General features: G+C 39.0%; 1 protein-coding gene across 1 annotated transcript in view; it reads right to left on the reverse strand.

The window, feature by feature from the left end:
* Window positions 1-5,223: 5,223 nt before the first annotated feature.
* LOC126611868 (uncharacterized) overlaps window positions 5,224-17,671 on the reverse strand; it is a gene marked incomplete at its 3' end in the record, with an annotated part of 81,874 nt that continues 69,426 nt past the window's right edge. The window contains exon 2 of the mRNA XM_050280194.1: window positions 5,224-6,187. Coding sequence (XP_050136151.1) covers window positions 5,224-6,187 — 964 coding nt within the window. The remainder of the gene's footprint in view (window positions 6,188-17,671) is intronic.

A 17,671-nucleotide genomic window follows, 5' to 3' on the forward strand; every position in this document is an offset into this window, starting at 1 on the left:
GCTGATTAAGTGGGCTAGGGTTAGGGTTAGGTGCAGCATAGGTCCAAGAGGCAAAGATGGGTCATCCAAAAGCCCAAAGCCAAGAATAGAAACTCTCGAAAATGGAAACCTCCAAGAATAGAAACTTCCAACTTTAGAAACTTTAGTTGCCAATTCCGACTTCTTTGTTCTTTACTTTCATTTCTTCATTTCTTAAGCTCCCTCGACCTTCAAACTCGTCCATTCCTTGTTCCAAGCATGTACTTTTCAATCCAAGCTCACTTTTGCTCTAAAATGCTCCATTTTGCCATCTTTTATGTCATATGCCCTTTGAACCTGAAAACACATGAAAGTAGCTCAAAAGACTACTTTAACTAAGAAAACATAACGAAAATGCATAAGAACTAGCTAACTAAGGCGCATAAATATGCTCCTATCAAATTCCCCCACACTTAGCTTTTGCTAGTCCTCGAGCAAAACAAAGAAACAAAAGAAAAACAAAACGAAACAAAACAAACAAAAACAACCTAAACCTTCCAACGTTTGCCTCAGGGATTTCCAATGCACATGACATATTAAAAATCATCATTCCCACAGATTTTAGCCATCTTTACACTTAAGCACATACTTAATTATAGTTACCACGTACTAGTTCGCATTTAACCAAGTAAAACATGATTTTGAATGTAGTAACATGCCTTAGAGAATTTGCTCAAATCCTCACTAGACATGCACTCAATTTTCACACAGATTTTCTGACTACACACCCTATACTAGTTATATGTGAGAAGATTGATGTAAATATGAAAACGAATGCTCACATATGTTATAACAAGGAAAGCTTTTTCTGAATTTAATAAGCATGTATATGATCTCATGAAAGGAATGCTACTACTTAGACGCGAGAACCAGTGACACCATATACTCATACCAATCCCAAACTCCACAAATTGAAATACACAACACTCAAGATAGAAGTTAAGGGTTGTAACGGGGCTTGGGGTATTGGCTAACAAAGAAAGGTGAAGGGTAAACAAACGTTCTTAAAACAATAGTAAGCAAAGCAATGAAATTGACACTTAGAATTCACTTTTGAATGCAAAAATCAACTTTTAAACTCAAAGGGGAAATTCATGCAACACTTAGGGTCAAATTCACTGTTTTGGACCCATTCTTCAACAACCAACACCTTAGAGCTCATTTTCATGCTCTTTCAACTCTTTTTCACACTTTTCACATTTTTTTTTTCTTTTCTTTTCTTTTCTACCCCATGCCTCATTTAAGACTTTGGCACACAATACACAAGGCTCACTTTCCCCCACACTTGTTTTCTGCACACCCTTGATCAAAAGGAATTCATTTTAAGTCATGCTTACTATGCTTTAAGAACAAGGGTATGGATGGTCCTAATCTAGGCTAGGTAAGGATAACGTGGGTTAACAAACAATATAGGCTAAACAAGGCTCAACGGGGCTAAAACCTACAAAACAAATGTATGGAATGAAGGCTTTTTGGCTATGGTGGTACTACTAAACAACTTCATCTTGAATACGTGTTATGCAATTCAACGAAATGTTTTGAATGAAATTGGCATGAGTTCTAGCATTTGGAACTAAAGTGATGAAACGCCTTCTAAGTAATAACCAAGCAAAGAATAGTGAGATCATGCAACGACTTTAGAAAACAAGAATGCACAGATTTTAACTCTCCAAATAATGTTTAGGCTCAAGTCTCACAAGGTTGTAGCGTTAGTTTGAGTTCCTTCCTTCAAACATGTTACAAAAACTAATTTTTTTCTTTATGATTACATGTGAATTCATAAGTTATAACCACAACCAAGCATAAACCAAGAGTAAATCAAACTTTCATCCATGTTTATAACTCTCTTTAACAGTCATGCAATTAAAAACCGAATCCTCATCATTGTGTTGGAAGGTACCCTAAGACACAAACAAACACACAAAAACAACTTAAAAACGACTCTTTTTGGGTTTTGTAAAACAAGTTTTCAAATTTTTATGGGATTTCCGGATTTTTGAATCAAAACACATTAAAACACACCAAAACAGCCTAAAAACGCCTAAAAACAGCAAGAAACAACATTGGAAATTATGAGTGAGAAAACCCTACGAATTTGCATCAAAACACTTTGGTTACCCCCCCACACTTAAACCAAACATTGTCCTCAATGTTTTAAGCATAGACTCACACAAAAACACATAAACAAACAAACAAACACTAACAACCGAACATGGCAGAAACGAAATAAACAACAAAGAGAAGGGTTTAGGAACGTAAATCTGGAATTGGAGTGCTCTCTAGGTCTTCCTTTGTCGAATGCATGGGTTGCCTCCCAAGAAGCGCTTGCTTTAACGTCTTCCAGCCGGACGGTACCTCCGTTTAAGCTTGACTATGTGCCACGGCATGGAGGGGTACCTCCTCCACGACATGCTCCTCAAACATCTCGTAATAGGGCTTCAATCGATGCCCATTCACTTTGAATTCTTGTTGCGTCCTTGCACTCTTGATTTGCACTGCACCATGAGGGAAAACATTAGTGACAATAAAAGGACCAACCCATTTGGAACGCAACTTACCCGGAAACAACCGAAGGCGAGAATTGAACAACAACACTTTCTGCCCAATAGAGAATGTCTTGGCACGAATCATCTTGTCATGGAATGCCTTCGTTTTCTCCTTGTAAATCCGGGCATTCTCATATGCTTCATTTCGGATTTCCTCAAGCTCACACAATTGGAGCTTCCTACGTAAACCTGCGGCATCAAGGTCCATGTTAAACGTTTTGACGGCCCAGTGTGCACGATGCTCTAACTCGACGGGAAGATGGCATGGCTTCCCATAGATGAGCCGAAAAGGTGACATCCCAATGGGGGTTTTGTAGGCAGTGCGATACGCCCACAATGCATCGTTTAAGCGTAAACTCCAATCCTTCCTCGTAGGCCCCACGGTCTTCTCAATAATTTGCTTGATTTCCCTATAAGAAACCTCGGCTTGCCCGCTCGTTTGAGGATGATAAGGTGTGGCCACCTTATGCGTGACATTGTATTTCTTGAGCAACGCCTCGATGGTTCGATTACAAAAATGGGAACCTCCATCACTGATGAGCACGCGTGGCATTCCGAACCTTGCAAAAATGTTAGTTTTCACAAAATCTGCAACCACTCGAGAATCATTAGTTCGGGTGGCTTTTGCTTCCACCCACTTCGACACATAATCCACAGCAAGTAATATATAAAGAAATCCATGTGACGAAGGAAAGGGACCCATAAAATCAATACCCCAAACATCAAATATTTCAACACTAAAAATGGGGGTTTGCGGCATTTGTTGTTTAGGACCTATATTGCCCGTTCTTTGGCATTTATCACAAGACATGCAAAATGTTCTAGCATCCCTAAAGATGGTAGGCCAATAGAAACCACATTCTAATACCTTAAGTGCTGTTCTATTAGTGCCAAAGTGTCCCCCACAAGCATAAGTGTGACAAAATGTTAGAATAGCATTAAACTCAGAATCGTGCACACACCTACGTATAACTTGGTCAGGGCAATATTTCCATAAATACGGGTCATCCCACACATAAAACCGTGCCTCTTTCTTCAATTTATCACCTTGGTGTTTAAGTAATTCCCTAGGAACATGTTTAGACACCAAATAATTCACCAAATCAGCATACCACGGTTCACTTACCTTGACGGACATCAGTTGCTCATCTGGGAATGTCTCCATGATAGGTACGGCATCCTCCTCATGTACCATACGGCTCAAGTGGTCAGCCACCACGTTTTCACTTCCCTTCTTGTCCCGGATTTCGATATCGAACTCTTGGAGAAGAAGCATCCAACGAATGAGTCGTGGTTTGGCCTCCTTCTTGGTGAACAAATACTTCAATGCTGCATGGTCAGTATAAATAATAACTTTAGTACCAAGCAAATAAGAACGGAATTTATCTAAAGCAAATACAACAGCTAGAAGTTCTTTTTCAGTGGTGGAATAATTCAATTGTGCATCATTTAAAGTCCGAGAGGCATAATAGATAGCATGCGGCCTCTTGTCCTTCCTTTGCCCCAAAACAGCTCCTAATGCATAATCGGAAGCGTCGCACATAAGCTCAAAAGGAAGGCTCCAATCCGGTGGAATTATGATAGGGGCCGAAGTTAGCATGTCCTTTAGGTGATTGAACGCCTTCTCACACTCCTTGTTGAAGTCAAACGCCACATCTTTCTGGAGGAGACGGCAAAGAGGATTAGAGATCTTGGAGAAGTCCTTGATAAATCGCCTATAAAATCCTGCATGACCAAGAAACGAACGAACCTCTCGAACCGAAGTAGGAGAGGGTAAGTAGCGTACAAGATCTATTTTCGATTTATCCACTTCAATTCCTCTTTCTGAAACAATATGCCCTAGAACTATGCCTTGTCTAACCATAAAGTGACATTTTTCCCAATTAAGCACTAGGTTAGTTTCTACACATCGTTTCAAAATTAGTGTGAGATTTTCCAAACATCCATCAAATGAATCACCAAACACACTGAAATCATCCATAAATACCTCAATAATCTTTTCCACAAAATCTGAAAAGATACTCACCATACACCTTTGAAATGTGGCCGGAGCATTGCATAACCCAAAAGGCATGCGACGATAAGCAAAAGTACCAAAGGGGCATGTGAAAGTTGTCTTTTCTTGGTCATCCAGCGCTATGACAATCTGATTATATCCAGAATAACCATCAAGGAAACAATAAAAAGAATGACCGGCTAACCTTTCAAGCATTTGATCAATGAATGGCAAAGGGAAGTGGTCCTTCCTTGTGGTGGCGTTGAGCTTCCTATAATCAATGCACACTCGCCAACCTGTTTGGATACGGGTTGGCACAAGCTCATTCTCGGCATTCTTCACCACGGTCACTCCGGACTTCTTTGGAACACATTGCACCGGTGACACCCAACGACTATCAGAGATCGGATAAATCACTCCACAATCAAGAAGTTTGATAATCTCCTTTTTCACAACTTCCATCATTGGAGGGTTGAGACGGCGCTGAGCCTCTCGAGTTGGTTTAGCCCCCTCCTCTAGAAGTATGCGATGCATGCACGTAGTTGGGCTAATTCCCCTAATATCGGCCAAAGTCCACCCAATGGCCGTCTTGTGCTCTTTCAACACTCGGATCAACTTCTCCTCCTCTATGGGCGTGAGTGATGAAGAGACAATGACGGGCAATGTCTCATTGTCTCCCAGAAAAACGTACTTTAAATGATCGGGTAACGGTTTAAGCTCAAGTACGGGTGCCTGAATCACTGAGGGTAACATCTTATTAGTGGAAACTGGAATTGAAATTGGGTTAGAAGGCTTACCATGGTGTTGAGGGAGTGACTCAAGGGCAGCCACTATCTCGGCCTCATCCTCACTTCTAGGCACGGCAACACCATTTTTGTGCCCAATTCCTTGTGCAATTGTCGTTTCAAGTGTATCCCTCTCCAAACAATCGAGGAAATCCTGCGCCAAATCATCAATTATATCAATAGAAAAGCAAGAATGATCGTCCTTAGGAAATTTAATACTTTCAGAAAGATTAAAATCAATGACTTCCCCATCAAATTCCATCGTTAAAGTTCCTTTAAACACATCTATCTTGGTGCGGGCTGTTTTCATGAAGGGCCTCCCTAATAGAATCGGCAATGGGGTGGAATGGGGTGAATCCTCCATGTCAAGCACGTAGAAATCCACTGGAAAAATCAAGTTACCAACCTGCACCAAAACATCTTCCAAAACACCCTTTGGATATGCATTAGAACGATCGGCTAATTGAATTATCACACCATCATTTTTAAGCTCACCTAAGTTCATAGATGCATAAATCGAGTATGGCATAACATTAATCGAAGCCCCTAAGTCTAACATGCATTGTTCAAACTTAGTATTACCAATAACGCACGGAATTGTAAAACTACCCGGATCTTTGCATTTAGGGGGTAATTTCCTTTGTAACACAGCAGAGACATTTTCACTTACTTGAACCACCTCTTTGTTCGAAATCCTTCTCCTTGTTGTACAAAGTTCTTTTAAGAACTTAGCATACCTCGGGACTTGCTTAATCGCATCAAGGAGCGGGATATTGACTTGAACTTTCCGAAAGGTCTCTAGAATGTCCTTCTCGGCTTCTTCCTTCTTTGATTGCCTAAACCTGCCAGGAAAGGGCACATTCAGTGGAATAGAACTAGAAAAAGTCGAATTTGGACTTACCTTGGTGGTTGAGGACGATTTAGGAGGGTTAGAGGGTGGCGGCAAGGATTGGTCATCCTTGGCCGTGGGTTTTGTTCTTTGTGCCTCCTCTTGCATCAACTTGTCCTCCTCGTCTTGACTTGATTTGGATGTATTTGAGTCCGCTCCAACCTGTTTACCACTTCTCAACATGATGGCCTTAGCGGTTTCAAATCCTCCCTTCGGGTTCACAACGGTTGAACTAGGCAATCTGCCTTGTTCTCTAATTTGCCCCATAAACTCTGCAATTTGACCCATCTGCTTCTCCAAGTTGTCCACCCGTTTGTCTTGGATTTGTCTCTCCTTATTTTGAGTTTGTACTTCCTGCGTCAAAGTAGTAAGTAACTTAACAACTTGATCATTATCCAAAGACGTACCTGAGGTTGGTGGGGCGGTTTGCACTTGGTTTTGATTGGGGACGAATGGCTTTGTATAAAAGCCCGGTGGTTGCTGCCTAAATCCTCCTTGTTGTTGGGGTTGTTGAGGATCCCGCCATTTGAAATTCGGATGGTCCCTCCACCCCGGATTGTAGGAATTAGAGTATGGATCATGGCGTGGTTGATTTTGGTTCCCAAAACCCAACCCCCATTCTCAATCAATTGAGGGCATTGATCATTGGCATGTCCTTGCATCGAACACACGCCACACACACTTGGTCCATGAATCTTCATTCCCTCGGCCAACTGAGAAACAATAGAAGTAAGGTTAGCTAATTGGGATTGAATCTCGGGCATAGAACTTACCTCATTCACTTGTGGCCGTGGGGGGTCCCTTTGTCCAACACCTTCGTATTGTTGTGCATTATGTGCTCGGTTGGCAATTAGAACTTTTGCAGCCCCCGGAGTCTTATCCACCAATGCTCCTCCCGCCGAGGCATCAAGCATTTGGCGTTCCATGGGAAGGAGTCCTTCGTAGAAGTATTGAATGAGTAGCTCCTCCTTCATTTGATGCTGTGGACAAGAAGCAACAAGTGATTTAAAACGTTCATAATAAGAAGGAAACGATTCACCTGGGTTTTGTTGGATGCCACTAATCCGTTTCCTCAAGAGAATGACTCTTGAAGTTGGGAAAAACTTCTCCAAGAACGCTCTTTTCATACTATCCCAAGATGTAACCGTTCCGGGTGCTAACTCGTAAAGCCAATCTTTCGCCTTTTCCAAAAGTGAGAATGGAAAAGCCTTCATCATCAGAATACTCCCGTCAACATTGATGGGTGTCATGCTCGAACAAACAACCTCGAACTCCTTGAGATGCTTGTTGGGATCTTCCATGGAAAGCCCATGGTATTTCGGAATGTGGTGCAACAAGCTTGACTTCAACTCAAATTCGTCGGTCTTGCCTTGGGCAGCCGCGGGGTATTGAATGCATAATGGTGCGGCATTGGTCAACCCCGAGGCCGAAAGCTCTTTAATGGTCCGATTGTCCGCGGCCATAACTTCTTCTTCCTCTTCTTCAAACTCAGATTCGGCCTCTGAACTTGAACTAGGTTCACTAGGTTCGGGATGCCTCCTCTTTCTTCTCAAATCACGTTCAAAATCGTCGTGAAAATCCAATATGTGTGCATGCACAGTTTGAGAACTCCGCGTCATGCACTAGTACCTAAACCAAGAAAACAAAACAAAATCAGAAAACTAGGTAAATTAAATCAAGACACACGGCAACAACACAAGGGATTAGCAATTTTGCTAATCCCCGGCAACGGCGCCAAAATTTGATGTGAAAATTAACTTGACACACAAATTAAACCCTATGGATGACAATTGTAGTATATGAGCAAATAGGGATCGTTCTAACCGGGGATTAACTAGGGATGCTAATCAATGTAAAACTGACTCAAGAACATAAAAATATAATGTAGAACACTAAACTAGACTCAATTAATGCAAAACTAGGGTTTAAAACACCTAAACAAACTAAAAACTCAAAACAGCAACTAGAAGGCTCAAAACTGCCTAAAAACCACTTTCTGGGCAGTTTTGAGCACCTACACTACTTTGGACGAATTTGGACTATGACTTGACTCAAAACACTTAGAAACACAACTAAATGGATTTCTAACTAATCTAACACTTTAAAATAGATGGGGGAATGATTTTGACGAAATTAAAACTTTAAAACTCAAACTTTAAAAACAAATGTAAAGCAAAACAGATTGTGATTAAATAGAATGGTGAGAAGCTAGTTAGAGGATTCCTTATCCACACATGAACATATGCATACAACTCAATCTCCAATTACTCTTTCAACAAATCATGAATGACAATGCCCCAAATTAACTAGATTGCACCAATTAATTCTCAGATTTCCCTAGATTCATTGAATTGAATGGAATACGCATTACAACCAAATTATTCTTATCAAGGACCCTAACTATGGAATACGCATGATAGAGACACATATCAAAGATCATTAAGTTCAATGGACATCATAAGCATTGACGAGGCATTCATAACTATGGGATACGCATGTTACTCTTGCCTAGGATTTACTTAACACAATCGTGACTAGCGACTTTCACTACTTATGAATATAAGTTAATAACGATTAGGTGAAATTCCCTTATACCCTAGCATCAAGTTTAAGCATGCAAATTAAGTGTCGACCCTCAACCCACATACATAAACAAGTTATCAATCAAATAGATAAGTAAATCACATTCACAATTTCTGAAATCATAATTGGAAGAAATCAAATCATATAAAACATATGTCCATGGCTTCAAATTCACCTCTAACTAAAAAGAAATTAGTTCCACATGTCTAACATAATTGAACAACAATTTAAATTAAACATGAAAACAGAAACAAAGAAAGAAAGAACTCCAAACACTCCACTAATGGCAGATTGCATGTGCAAGGCTTCTCCTTCCTTTGGACTGCACGGCACTCCTTCTTTCTCCTCCTTTAGTGGCTGCACAAGGTGGATGAATGGTTATGGAAGGATGTAGGAATGGTTTGGGGAAGAGGATGGTGCGGCAAGGTTGAATTTGGGCAGAAAGTTGGGAGTTTGGGGATGGAAGGCTGCGGCAAGGTGGGAAATAGGGTGTTGGACGAATTTCTGAATATGGAGAGGGTCGTCTTCGGCCAAGGGAGGTAAAACACATATATATAGGCAGCCAAACCCTAAAGAAATCAGGTTAGACAAATGGGCTAGGGTTTAGGTGCGGCTAGGGTTAAGAAATCCACCAAAAACTAGGGTTTCTAGAACATTAGGTGCGGCATGGGCTTAGGGTAAGTAATCAGATTTTTTTCATGTGAACAAGGCCTAGGTGCGGCTGATTAAGTGTGCTAGGGTTAGGGTTAGGTGCAGCATAGGTCCAAGAGGCAAAGATGGGTCATCCAAAAGCCCAAAGCCAAGAATAGAAACTCTCGAAAATGGAAACCTCCAAGAATAGAAACTTCCAACTTTAGAAACTTTAGTTGCCAATTCCGACTTCTTTGTTCTTTACTTTCATTTCTTCATTTCTTAAGCTCCCTCGACCTTCAAACTCGTCCATTCCTTGTTCCAAGCATGTACTTTTCAATCCAAGCTCACTTTTGCTCTAAAATGCTCCATTTTGCCATCTTTTATGTCATATGCCCTTTGAACCTGAAAACACATGAAAGTAGCTCAAAAGACTACTTTAACTAAGAAAACATAACGAAAATGCATAAGAACTAGCTAACTAAGGCGCATAAATATGCTCCTATCACCTAATCTGTTTGCCCTAGGGTTTGTAGTGCTTATATATATGTGTTTTAACCCCTAGGCCGAATGACAACCTGCTACATTCATTCAAAATTCCAGAAACCTTAGTTCTATAATCTGCCGCACCTTCCCACCATTCTTGCCGAGCTTTCCACCATCTTCCATCCATCCACCACTCATCCACACTCATCCTACAACCCTTGCCATGCCTCTACACCCCCCAAATTCCATTCTACGTCATCAAAACAATCCAAGAAGCATCACCATACAATCTGCCGCAAGCAACAAAGGGGAAAGATTCTCTACATTGTTTGGCTTTTCAATCTGAGTTGTTGAACGATTTTAGGTGTTTTCTATCTTATATTTCAATGTCTAATTCATGTAATCTTTGTTTTGCTTTAAGTATGATTGGCTAAATTCGTTTTGGCTAAGGGTGGATTCAAAACCATGATTATATATGTGAAATAAGTTGATTACTTCCAGTTATCGTTGCATAAGTCGTGAATACAATTCGCTTAACCGTTTGATTTAGAACTTATTCTTGTATGTTGATTGAGAGTGCACGCTTAATTTGCATGCTTGAATTTGATGCTAGGATATAAGTTTGTTTCACCTAATCGTTATGAATTTATATTCGCAAGTAGTAAAGGTCGCTAGTCACGATCGTGTTAAGTAGATTCCTGGCAAGAGTATCATGCTTTTCATAGTTACGAATGCCTTGTCGATGCTTATGATTTCCAAAGAACGTAATGATTCTAACTTGTATCTTTATCATGCTGTTCATATAGAGAACTTGTTAGGAATAATTTGTTTGCGATGCATATTCACCAATTCAATGATTCTAGGGAAATCTGAAGGTTAATTTAAGCGGAACTAATTAACTTGGAGTGTCGAGATTCATAACTTATTAATTTGATAACTGGAAATCGATTTAGGCTGCATATATTTCATGTGTGGAGAAGAACCCCTTAGCTATTCCATCATCTGTTGATTCATTACAATTTTATCTTACAATCTGTTTTTGTTTCACAATCTGCCCATTTAATTATTTTCGTCCAAATCAAATCCCCATTTGTTTTGAAGTCCTAGATTAGTTAGAAAGTGTGTTGGTTTATGTTTTTAAGTGTTTTGGTACAAGTTAAAACCCAAATTCGTCCAATTTGGTGCTTTGTGTTCAAAACTGCCCAGAAAGTGTTTTTAAGGCAGTTTTGAATCTTTTGGTTGCTGTTTTGAGTTTTTGGTTTGTTTTAGTATTTTAAACGTTAGTTTTGCATTCCTTGAGTCTAATCTAGTGTTTTAAACTTTATTTTTACGTTTCTAATTCAGTTTTCAAGTGATTAGTACCCCTAGTTAATCCCCGGTTAGAACGATCCCTACTTACATCATTACTACAATTGTCACAAATAGGATTTAATTTGTGTGTCAACATAATTTTCACATCACTTGCCTCCTTTGATCTTCAATATCGTCCATCCATTTGACTCCAAGCATGTGATATCCATTTTATGCTCAAAACTGCTTCAAAAGGCTCCAAATTGCACCATTTTACATATTTTGTCATTTGGACCTACAAACACACGAAAATAGCTTAAAACACTATAATAACCACAAACTAACTATAAAAGTGCAAGAAAACAAGCTAACTAAGTCGCATAAATATGCTCCTATCAATTCCATGCATTTAAACACATTCCTAATCTATTTTAAAGCCTTGCCACATATCTTAGCCAATTTCCCTTAGTTTTCTGATTTGATTTCCTATTTCTAGAAGCTTTTGACTTAAATTCTGATTACCTAAATAACCTAGGGTTTGAATTCCTGAAACCCTTTAAATAAACTCTCTTTTGCAGCCACAAAAGGATCCATTCATTCACCATTCACGCCAAAAATCATCCACCACTCTCTACCACATCCATACTTCACCATTCATCATATTTTCTGCCCAAAAACAACCCTTGCCGTCCCCTACATCCATCCTAACCTTAATTCCATCCTTCTACATCATCCATAACTCCCTAAATTCACCCCCAACCCTTGTGCCGCAGCAAAGGAGAGAAAGAAGAAGTGCTTGAAGGTTCTAGCTGTTCAACAATGAATCGTTGGAGTATTTAGGTGTTCTCTTTCTTATAATTACAATGTATAAATCTGTTTTCCTTTGTTTTGTGAACATGAGGAACTAAGCCTTTTTGACTAGGGGGTTATTCATTACCATGATTATGCTTGCAAGATGAATTGATTACGTCTAATTGTTATTTCATGAATTGTGAATGCAATTTGCTTAACCGTTTGATTGATGACTTATTTTTGTGTGTTGATTAAGGTGGTCAACTTAGTTTTCATGCAGGAATTTGAAGCTAAAGTATAAGGAAGTTTCACCTAATAGTTACAACCTTATATTTGCAAGTAGTGGAGGTCGCTTATAAACGATTGTGTTAAGTGAATTCTTGGCAAACGTTTCATGCTTTCCATAGTAACAATTGCCTCGTCAATGCTTATAGTTTTCATGAAGCTTAATGATCTTTGATTGTATCTTATTGTGCTTTTCACGTAAGGGACTTTTAGAGAATGTTTTGAGTTGTTGCATGTTGATGCGAAATATATTAAGCACACAAATTAAACCCTCTTTTGACAAATGTAGTAAAGTATGTAAGTAGGGATCGTTCTAGACCGGGGATTAGGAGGGATTGCTAAACACTTGGAAACTGACTTAAAAACTCAAAAACAAAGTTTAAAACACTAAACTAGACTCAAAGAATGCAAAACTAAAGGTTAAAACACTTAAACAAACCTAAAACTCAAAACAGCAACTAGAAGGCTCAAAACTGCCTAAAAACCACTTTCTGGGCAGTTTTGAGCACCTACACTAATTTGGACGAAATGTGATGAAAACTTGAATCAAAATACTTAGAAACACAAATCAAAACACTTTCTAACTAATCTAAGACTTCAAATGAAAGGGGGATTTGTTTTGGACGAAAATTTAACACCAAACAGAAACTTTAACTAACACAGATTGTAAAAACGATTTTGGTGAAATAGATGGTTAAAAGGCTAGTTAGGAGGTTCTTCTCCACACATGTCACACTTGCACACAAAACGATTTTCAGTTGTTCTTCCAATAAATTATGAATACTCAATGCCCCAAATTAACCGTGAATTGCACTAATTAACCCTCAGTTTTTCCATAAGTTATCAAGTTGGATGATTGCATACGACAACCCAAAACATTCCCTACAAGTTCCCTACATGAATTGCATAATAGAGATACAAGCAAGAATCATTAAGTTCTATGAAAAACATAAGCATTGACAAAGCATTCGTTACTATGAATTGCATGAAACTTATGCTAAGAATTCATTCAACGCAATCGTTTTCAAGCGACCTTCACTACTTGTGATTATAAGATTGTAACTATTAGGTGAAACTCCCTCATAATCTAGCATCATATTCATGCATGAAAACTAAGCGTGCACTCTCAATCAACATACACAAATAAGTTATCAATCAAATAGATGAACAAATTGAATCCACAACTTATGAAATAACAACTGAATGAAATCGAATCAAATTGCAAGCATGTACATGGTCTCGAATTACCCCCCAACTAAGGGGGTTTAGTTCCTCATACTCACAACATAAAGTTTATTGAATTGAAACATCGAAGACATAAGAAAGATTACACCTAAAACGCCCAAGAATTCCACTTTGAATTTCTGACTTCAAGCACCTCTTTCTTCTTCTCCTTGCTGCGGCAGAGAGGGTTTAGGGTGTTTTTGGATGTGATTTTGGTTTTAGAATGGAGTTAGGATAGTATGGTGGTGCGGCAAAGGGGTAAGGATGGTGTATGGAAGTGTAGAATGGTGTATGGAGGTGGATGGTAGCTTCGGCAAGGATGGGAAGTGGCTGGAATGGATGAAGGCTGCGGCAAGGTGTGGGAATAGGGTTTAGACGATTTCTGATTTGTAGAATGGGAGAGGAGATGCGGCAAGGTGTAGAACACATATATATAGGCACCTAAAACCCTAAAGAAATCAGATTGGGCTAGGGTTAGGTGCGGCTACTTAAGTGGACTAGGGTTAAGGTTTGTAAAATAGGGCTTCTTGGATGGAAAGGTGCGGCATGGGCTTAGGGTACATAATCAGATTTTTGCATGTGAACAAGGCCTAGGTGCGGCTGATTAAGTGGCTAGGGTTAGGGTTTAGGTGCGGCATAGGTCCAAGAAGTAAGGATGGGTCATCCAAAAGCCCAAAGCCGAGAATAGAAACTCACGAAAATGGAAACCTCCAAGAATAGAAACTTCCAACTTTAGAAACTTTGGTTGCCAATTCCGATTTAGGAAAGATCAACCCAAAATGGAAACTTTTAGGCTTAGCTTTCCTACTTCAAGTAGGAAACTTCAAATCTTCAACTCTTCAATTCCATCCCAACCTTGTGTTCCAAGCATGTCCTTTTCAATCCAAGCTCATATTTTGCTCCAAAAGCTCCAACTTGCATCATTTCATGTAATATGTCCTTTAAACCTGAAAACACATGAAAGTAGCTTAAAAGACTACTTTAACGAAGAAAACATAACAAAGATGCATAAGAACTAGCTAACTAAGGCGCATAAATATGCTCCTATCACATGTGCATCCCCATCCAATTCAATAACTTAAGGAAGACTTGAAGGTTAAAAAAGTGCTATCACAGTTAACCTAGGGCGTTGAGGTTCATGGTTTATTGAAAGAAGCAATTGGAAATCAATTTTGAATGCAAGTGTATCATGTGTGGAGAAGAACCCTCTAGTTACCCCATATCTCATCAATACACCTAATTTTGTGTAAGAATCTGTTTACATTGTTCTTGTCTTAATTTACTTATTTTCGTCCAAAATCAACCCCACCTTATTTCTTTGGTCATATTAGTTAGAACTTGTCTTAGATTATGTTTTTAAGTGTTTTAAGTCATTAGAAAACCAAATTTCGTCCAAGTTTGTGTTAGAGTCCAAAACTGCCAAGAAAGTGTTTTTAAGGCAGTTTTGAGTGTTTTTGTGTTGTTTTGAGTCTTTTGGTTTGTTTTAGTGTTTTAGAGTTTAGTTTTGCATTCTTTGAGTCTAGTTTAGTGTTTTAAACTTTGTTTTACGTATTTGAGTCAGTTTAGAGTGTTTAGATTGCTAATCCCCGGTTTAAGAACGATCCCTACTTATCCATACAACAATTGTCAACAAGAGGGTTTAATTTGTGTGTTTAGTTATTTTACGCATCAGAATTGCATAACAAAGATACAAGCAAAGATCATTAAGTTCTATGAAAACCATAAGCATTGGCGAGGCACTTGTTACTATGAATTGCATGAAACTTATGCCAAGAATTTACTTAACACGATTGTGATCAACAACCTTTACTACTTTTGAAAATAAGTTCATAACGATTAGGTGAAATTCCCTTATATCCTAGCATCAAACTTATGCATGAAAATTAAGCGTGCACTCTCAACCAACACACACAAATCAGTTTTAATTCATATAGATAAGCAAATTGAATTCACAACTTATCAAACGCAATTAGAAGTAATCAAATCATATAGCAAGCATAAACATGGTTTCGAATCCCCCCTAGCCAAGGGGGGTTTAGTTCCTCATACTCGCAAAGCAAAGATACATAAATTTAGACATTAAAATCTAAAGAAAGAGAACACCTAAAACGCTCCAACTTCGCAGCAGGTGCATCCACGATTCCTCCTTCCTCCTTGCTGCGGCACAGAGACTTTGGACAGGTTTTGGGTGGTATTTGTATGCGGGAATGGATATGGAATGGTATGAGAGTGTTTAGGATGGATGGGTGGCAAGGGGTTGTTTTTGGCAGAAATTTGGGAGATGGTGAAAGAAGGCTGCGGCAAAGGAGAAGGCAGATTTCTGGCATGAATTGTTGTGTATGAGAGGTGGTAATTCGGCTAGGGCTGAGATATGAGTATATATAGGGACCTAAAACCCTAGGGTAATCAGATATGGACTTGGAGAACCCAAATCCACAAGGAAAAAGGCTTAGGAAATCAGAATCCACCAGGAAATAGGCTAAAGGGTGCGGCAGATAAGGGATAAGGAAGATAAGGCTTCTAGAAGACCTTGCAAGGCAAGGAACAAGGGGTTTCTAGAAGGCTAGGTGTGGCATGGATTTAGGGGAAGAGGATAGGGCTTCTAGAAACCCAAAACCAAGAGGAAATAGGCCCTAACCCACAACAAGGATAAGGAAATGCTCTCTAACCTTTCTTTGTGTCTTCCAACGCTTAGGAACCTTCTAATTTTGCTGAAACTTAAAGCCATTTAGGTTTAGGAAAGATCAACCCAAAATAGCAACTTCTAGGCTTAACTTTCCTACTTCAAGTAGGAAACCTTGTTTGAGTAGGAATCTTCATTCTTCTAGGAATCCATCTTCAACTAGGAATCCCTCGTTGATTAGGAATCCTTCTTCAATTAGGGCTCCTTCGTTGATTAGGAATTGATGCGCAATATATAAGCACACAAATTAAACCCTCTTTTTATCAAATGTAGTAAAGTATGTAAGTAGGGATCGTTCTGGACCGGGGATTATGAGGGATTGCTAAACACTTGAAAACTGACTTAGAAACGTAAAAACAAAGTTTAAAACACTAAACTAGACTCAAAGAATGTAAAACTAAATTTTGAAACACTGAAACAAACCAAAAGACTCAAAACAGCAAACCAACACTCAAAACTGCCTTAAAAACACTTTCTGGGCAGTTTTAAACACAAACACAAATTTGGACGAAATTGGGTTACAACTTGAATCAAAACACTTAAAAACTGATAGGAGCATATTTATGCCACTTAGTTAGCTTGTTCTTGTGCATTTACGTTGTTAGTTCGTAGTTATTTTAGTATTTTAAGCTATTTTCGTGTGTTTGTAGGTCCAATGGTTTAAAGTGGCAAAGAAGTGTATTTTGGAGCCTTTTGGAGCAGTTTTGGGCATCAAATGGATTGCACATGCTTGGAGCTAAGAAGATGGACGAAATTGAAGATCAAATGAGCTTAGGATTGAATGAAGATGTGAAGAATTGGATTCAAGACAAATGAAGAATGAAGAGTTCAAAATTGGAAGCCAAAGTTTCTAAAGTTGGAAGTTTCTATTCTTGGAGGTTTCCATTTGTGAAGGTTTCCATCTTTGGCTCTACACTTTCCTAATCCTAAGTCACATATGTTCCAGCCACAAAAGGGGTTCCTAAATCATTTAGGACACTTAATTATATGATTTTAGGAGACCTAGACCTATCCCTAATCCTTGCCGCACATGGGATCCTCTCCTTTCCTATTTTCTGATTTTAATTCACATTCCCCTTTTGTTTCTTCCATCCTTGCTGCACCCTACCTCATCTCCTTACCTATTTTCTGACCCAAAATTACATTCCCCTTTGTTATAAAGCCTTGCCACACAAGGGGAGAGGTTCTTACCTATTTTGTGACCCAAAACACATTCCTAAAATCTGCCCTAAAATCTTTGCCGAATTTCCCTTCTTTTTCTCTTTAATTCCTGCACTTACCTTCCCTTTTTCCTTCAAATTTCTGACCTCTATTCACTTTCCTTTTCTCTGCCACAATTATTTACCTCTTTTCCTTCAAATCTGCCATATATTTTCCTCTCCTAAATTCATTAATTTCTGTTAGGTTTTCTTGGGGATTTGGAAAGCTAAATCCTTCCCTAAAACTACTTCAAATTCGTAGCCC

The sequence above is a fragment of the Malus sylvestris genome, chromosome 17 (assembly GCF_916048215.2).
Source record: "Malus sylvestris chromosome 17, drMalSylv7.2, whole genome shotgun sequence".
Lineage (NCBI taxonomy): Eukaryota > Viridiplantae > Streptophyta > Magnoliopsida > Rosales > Rosaceae > Malus > Malus sylvestris.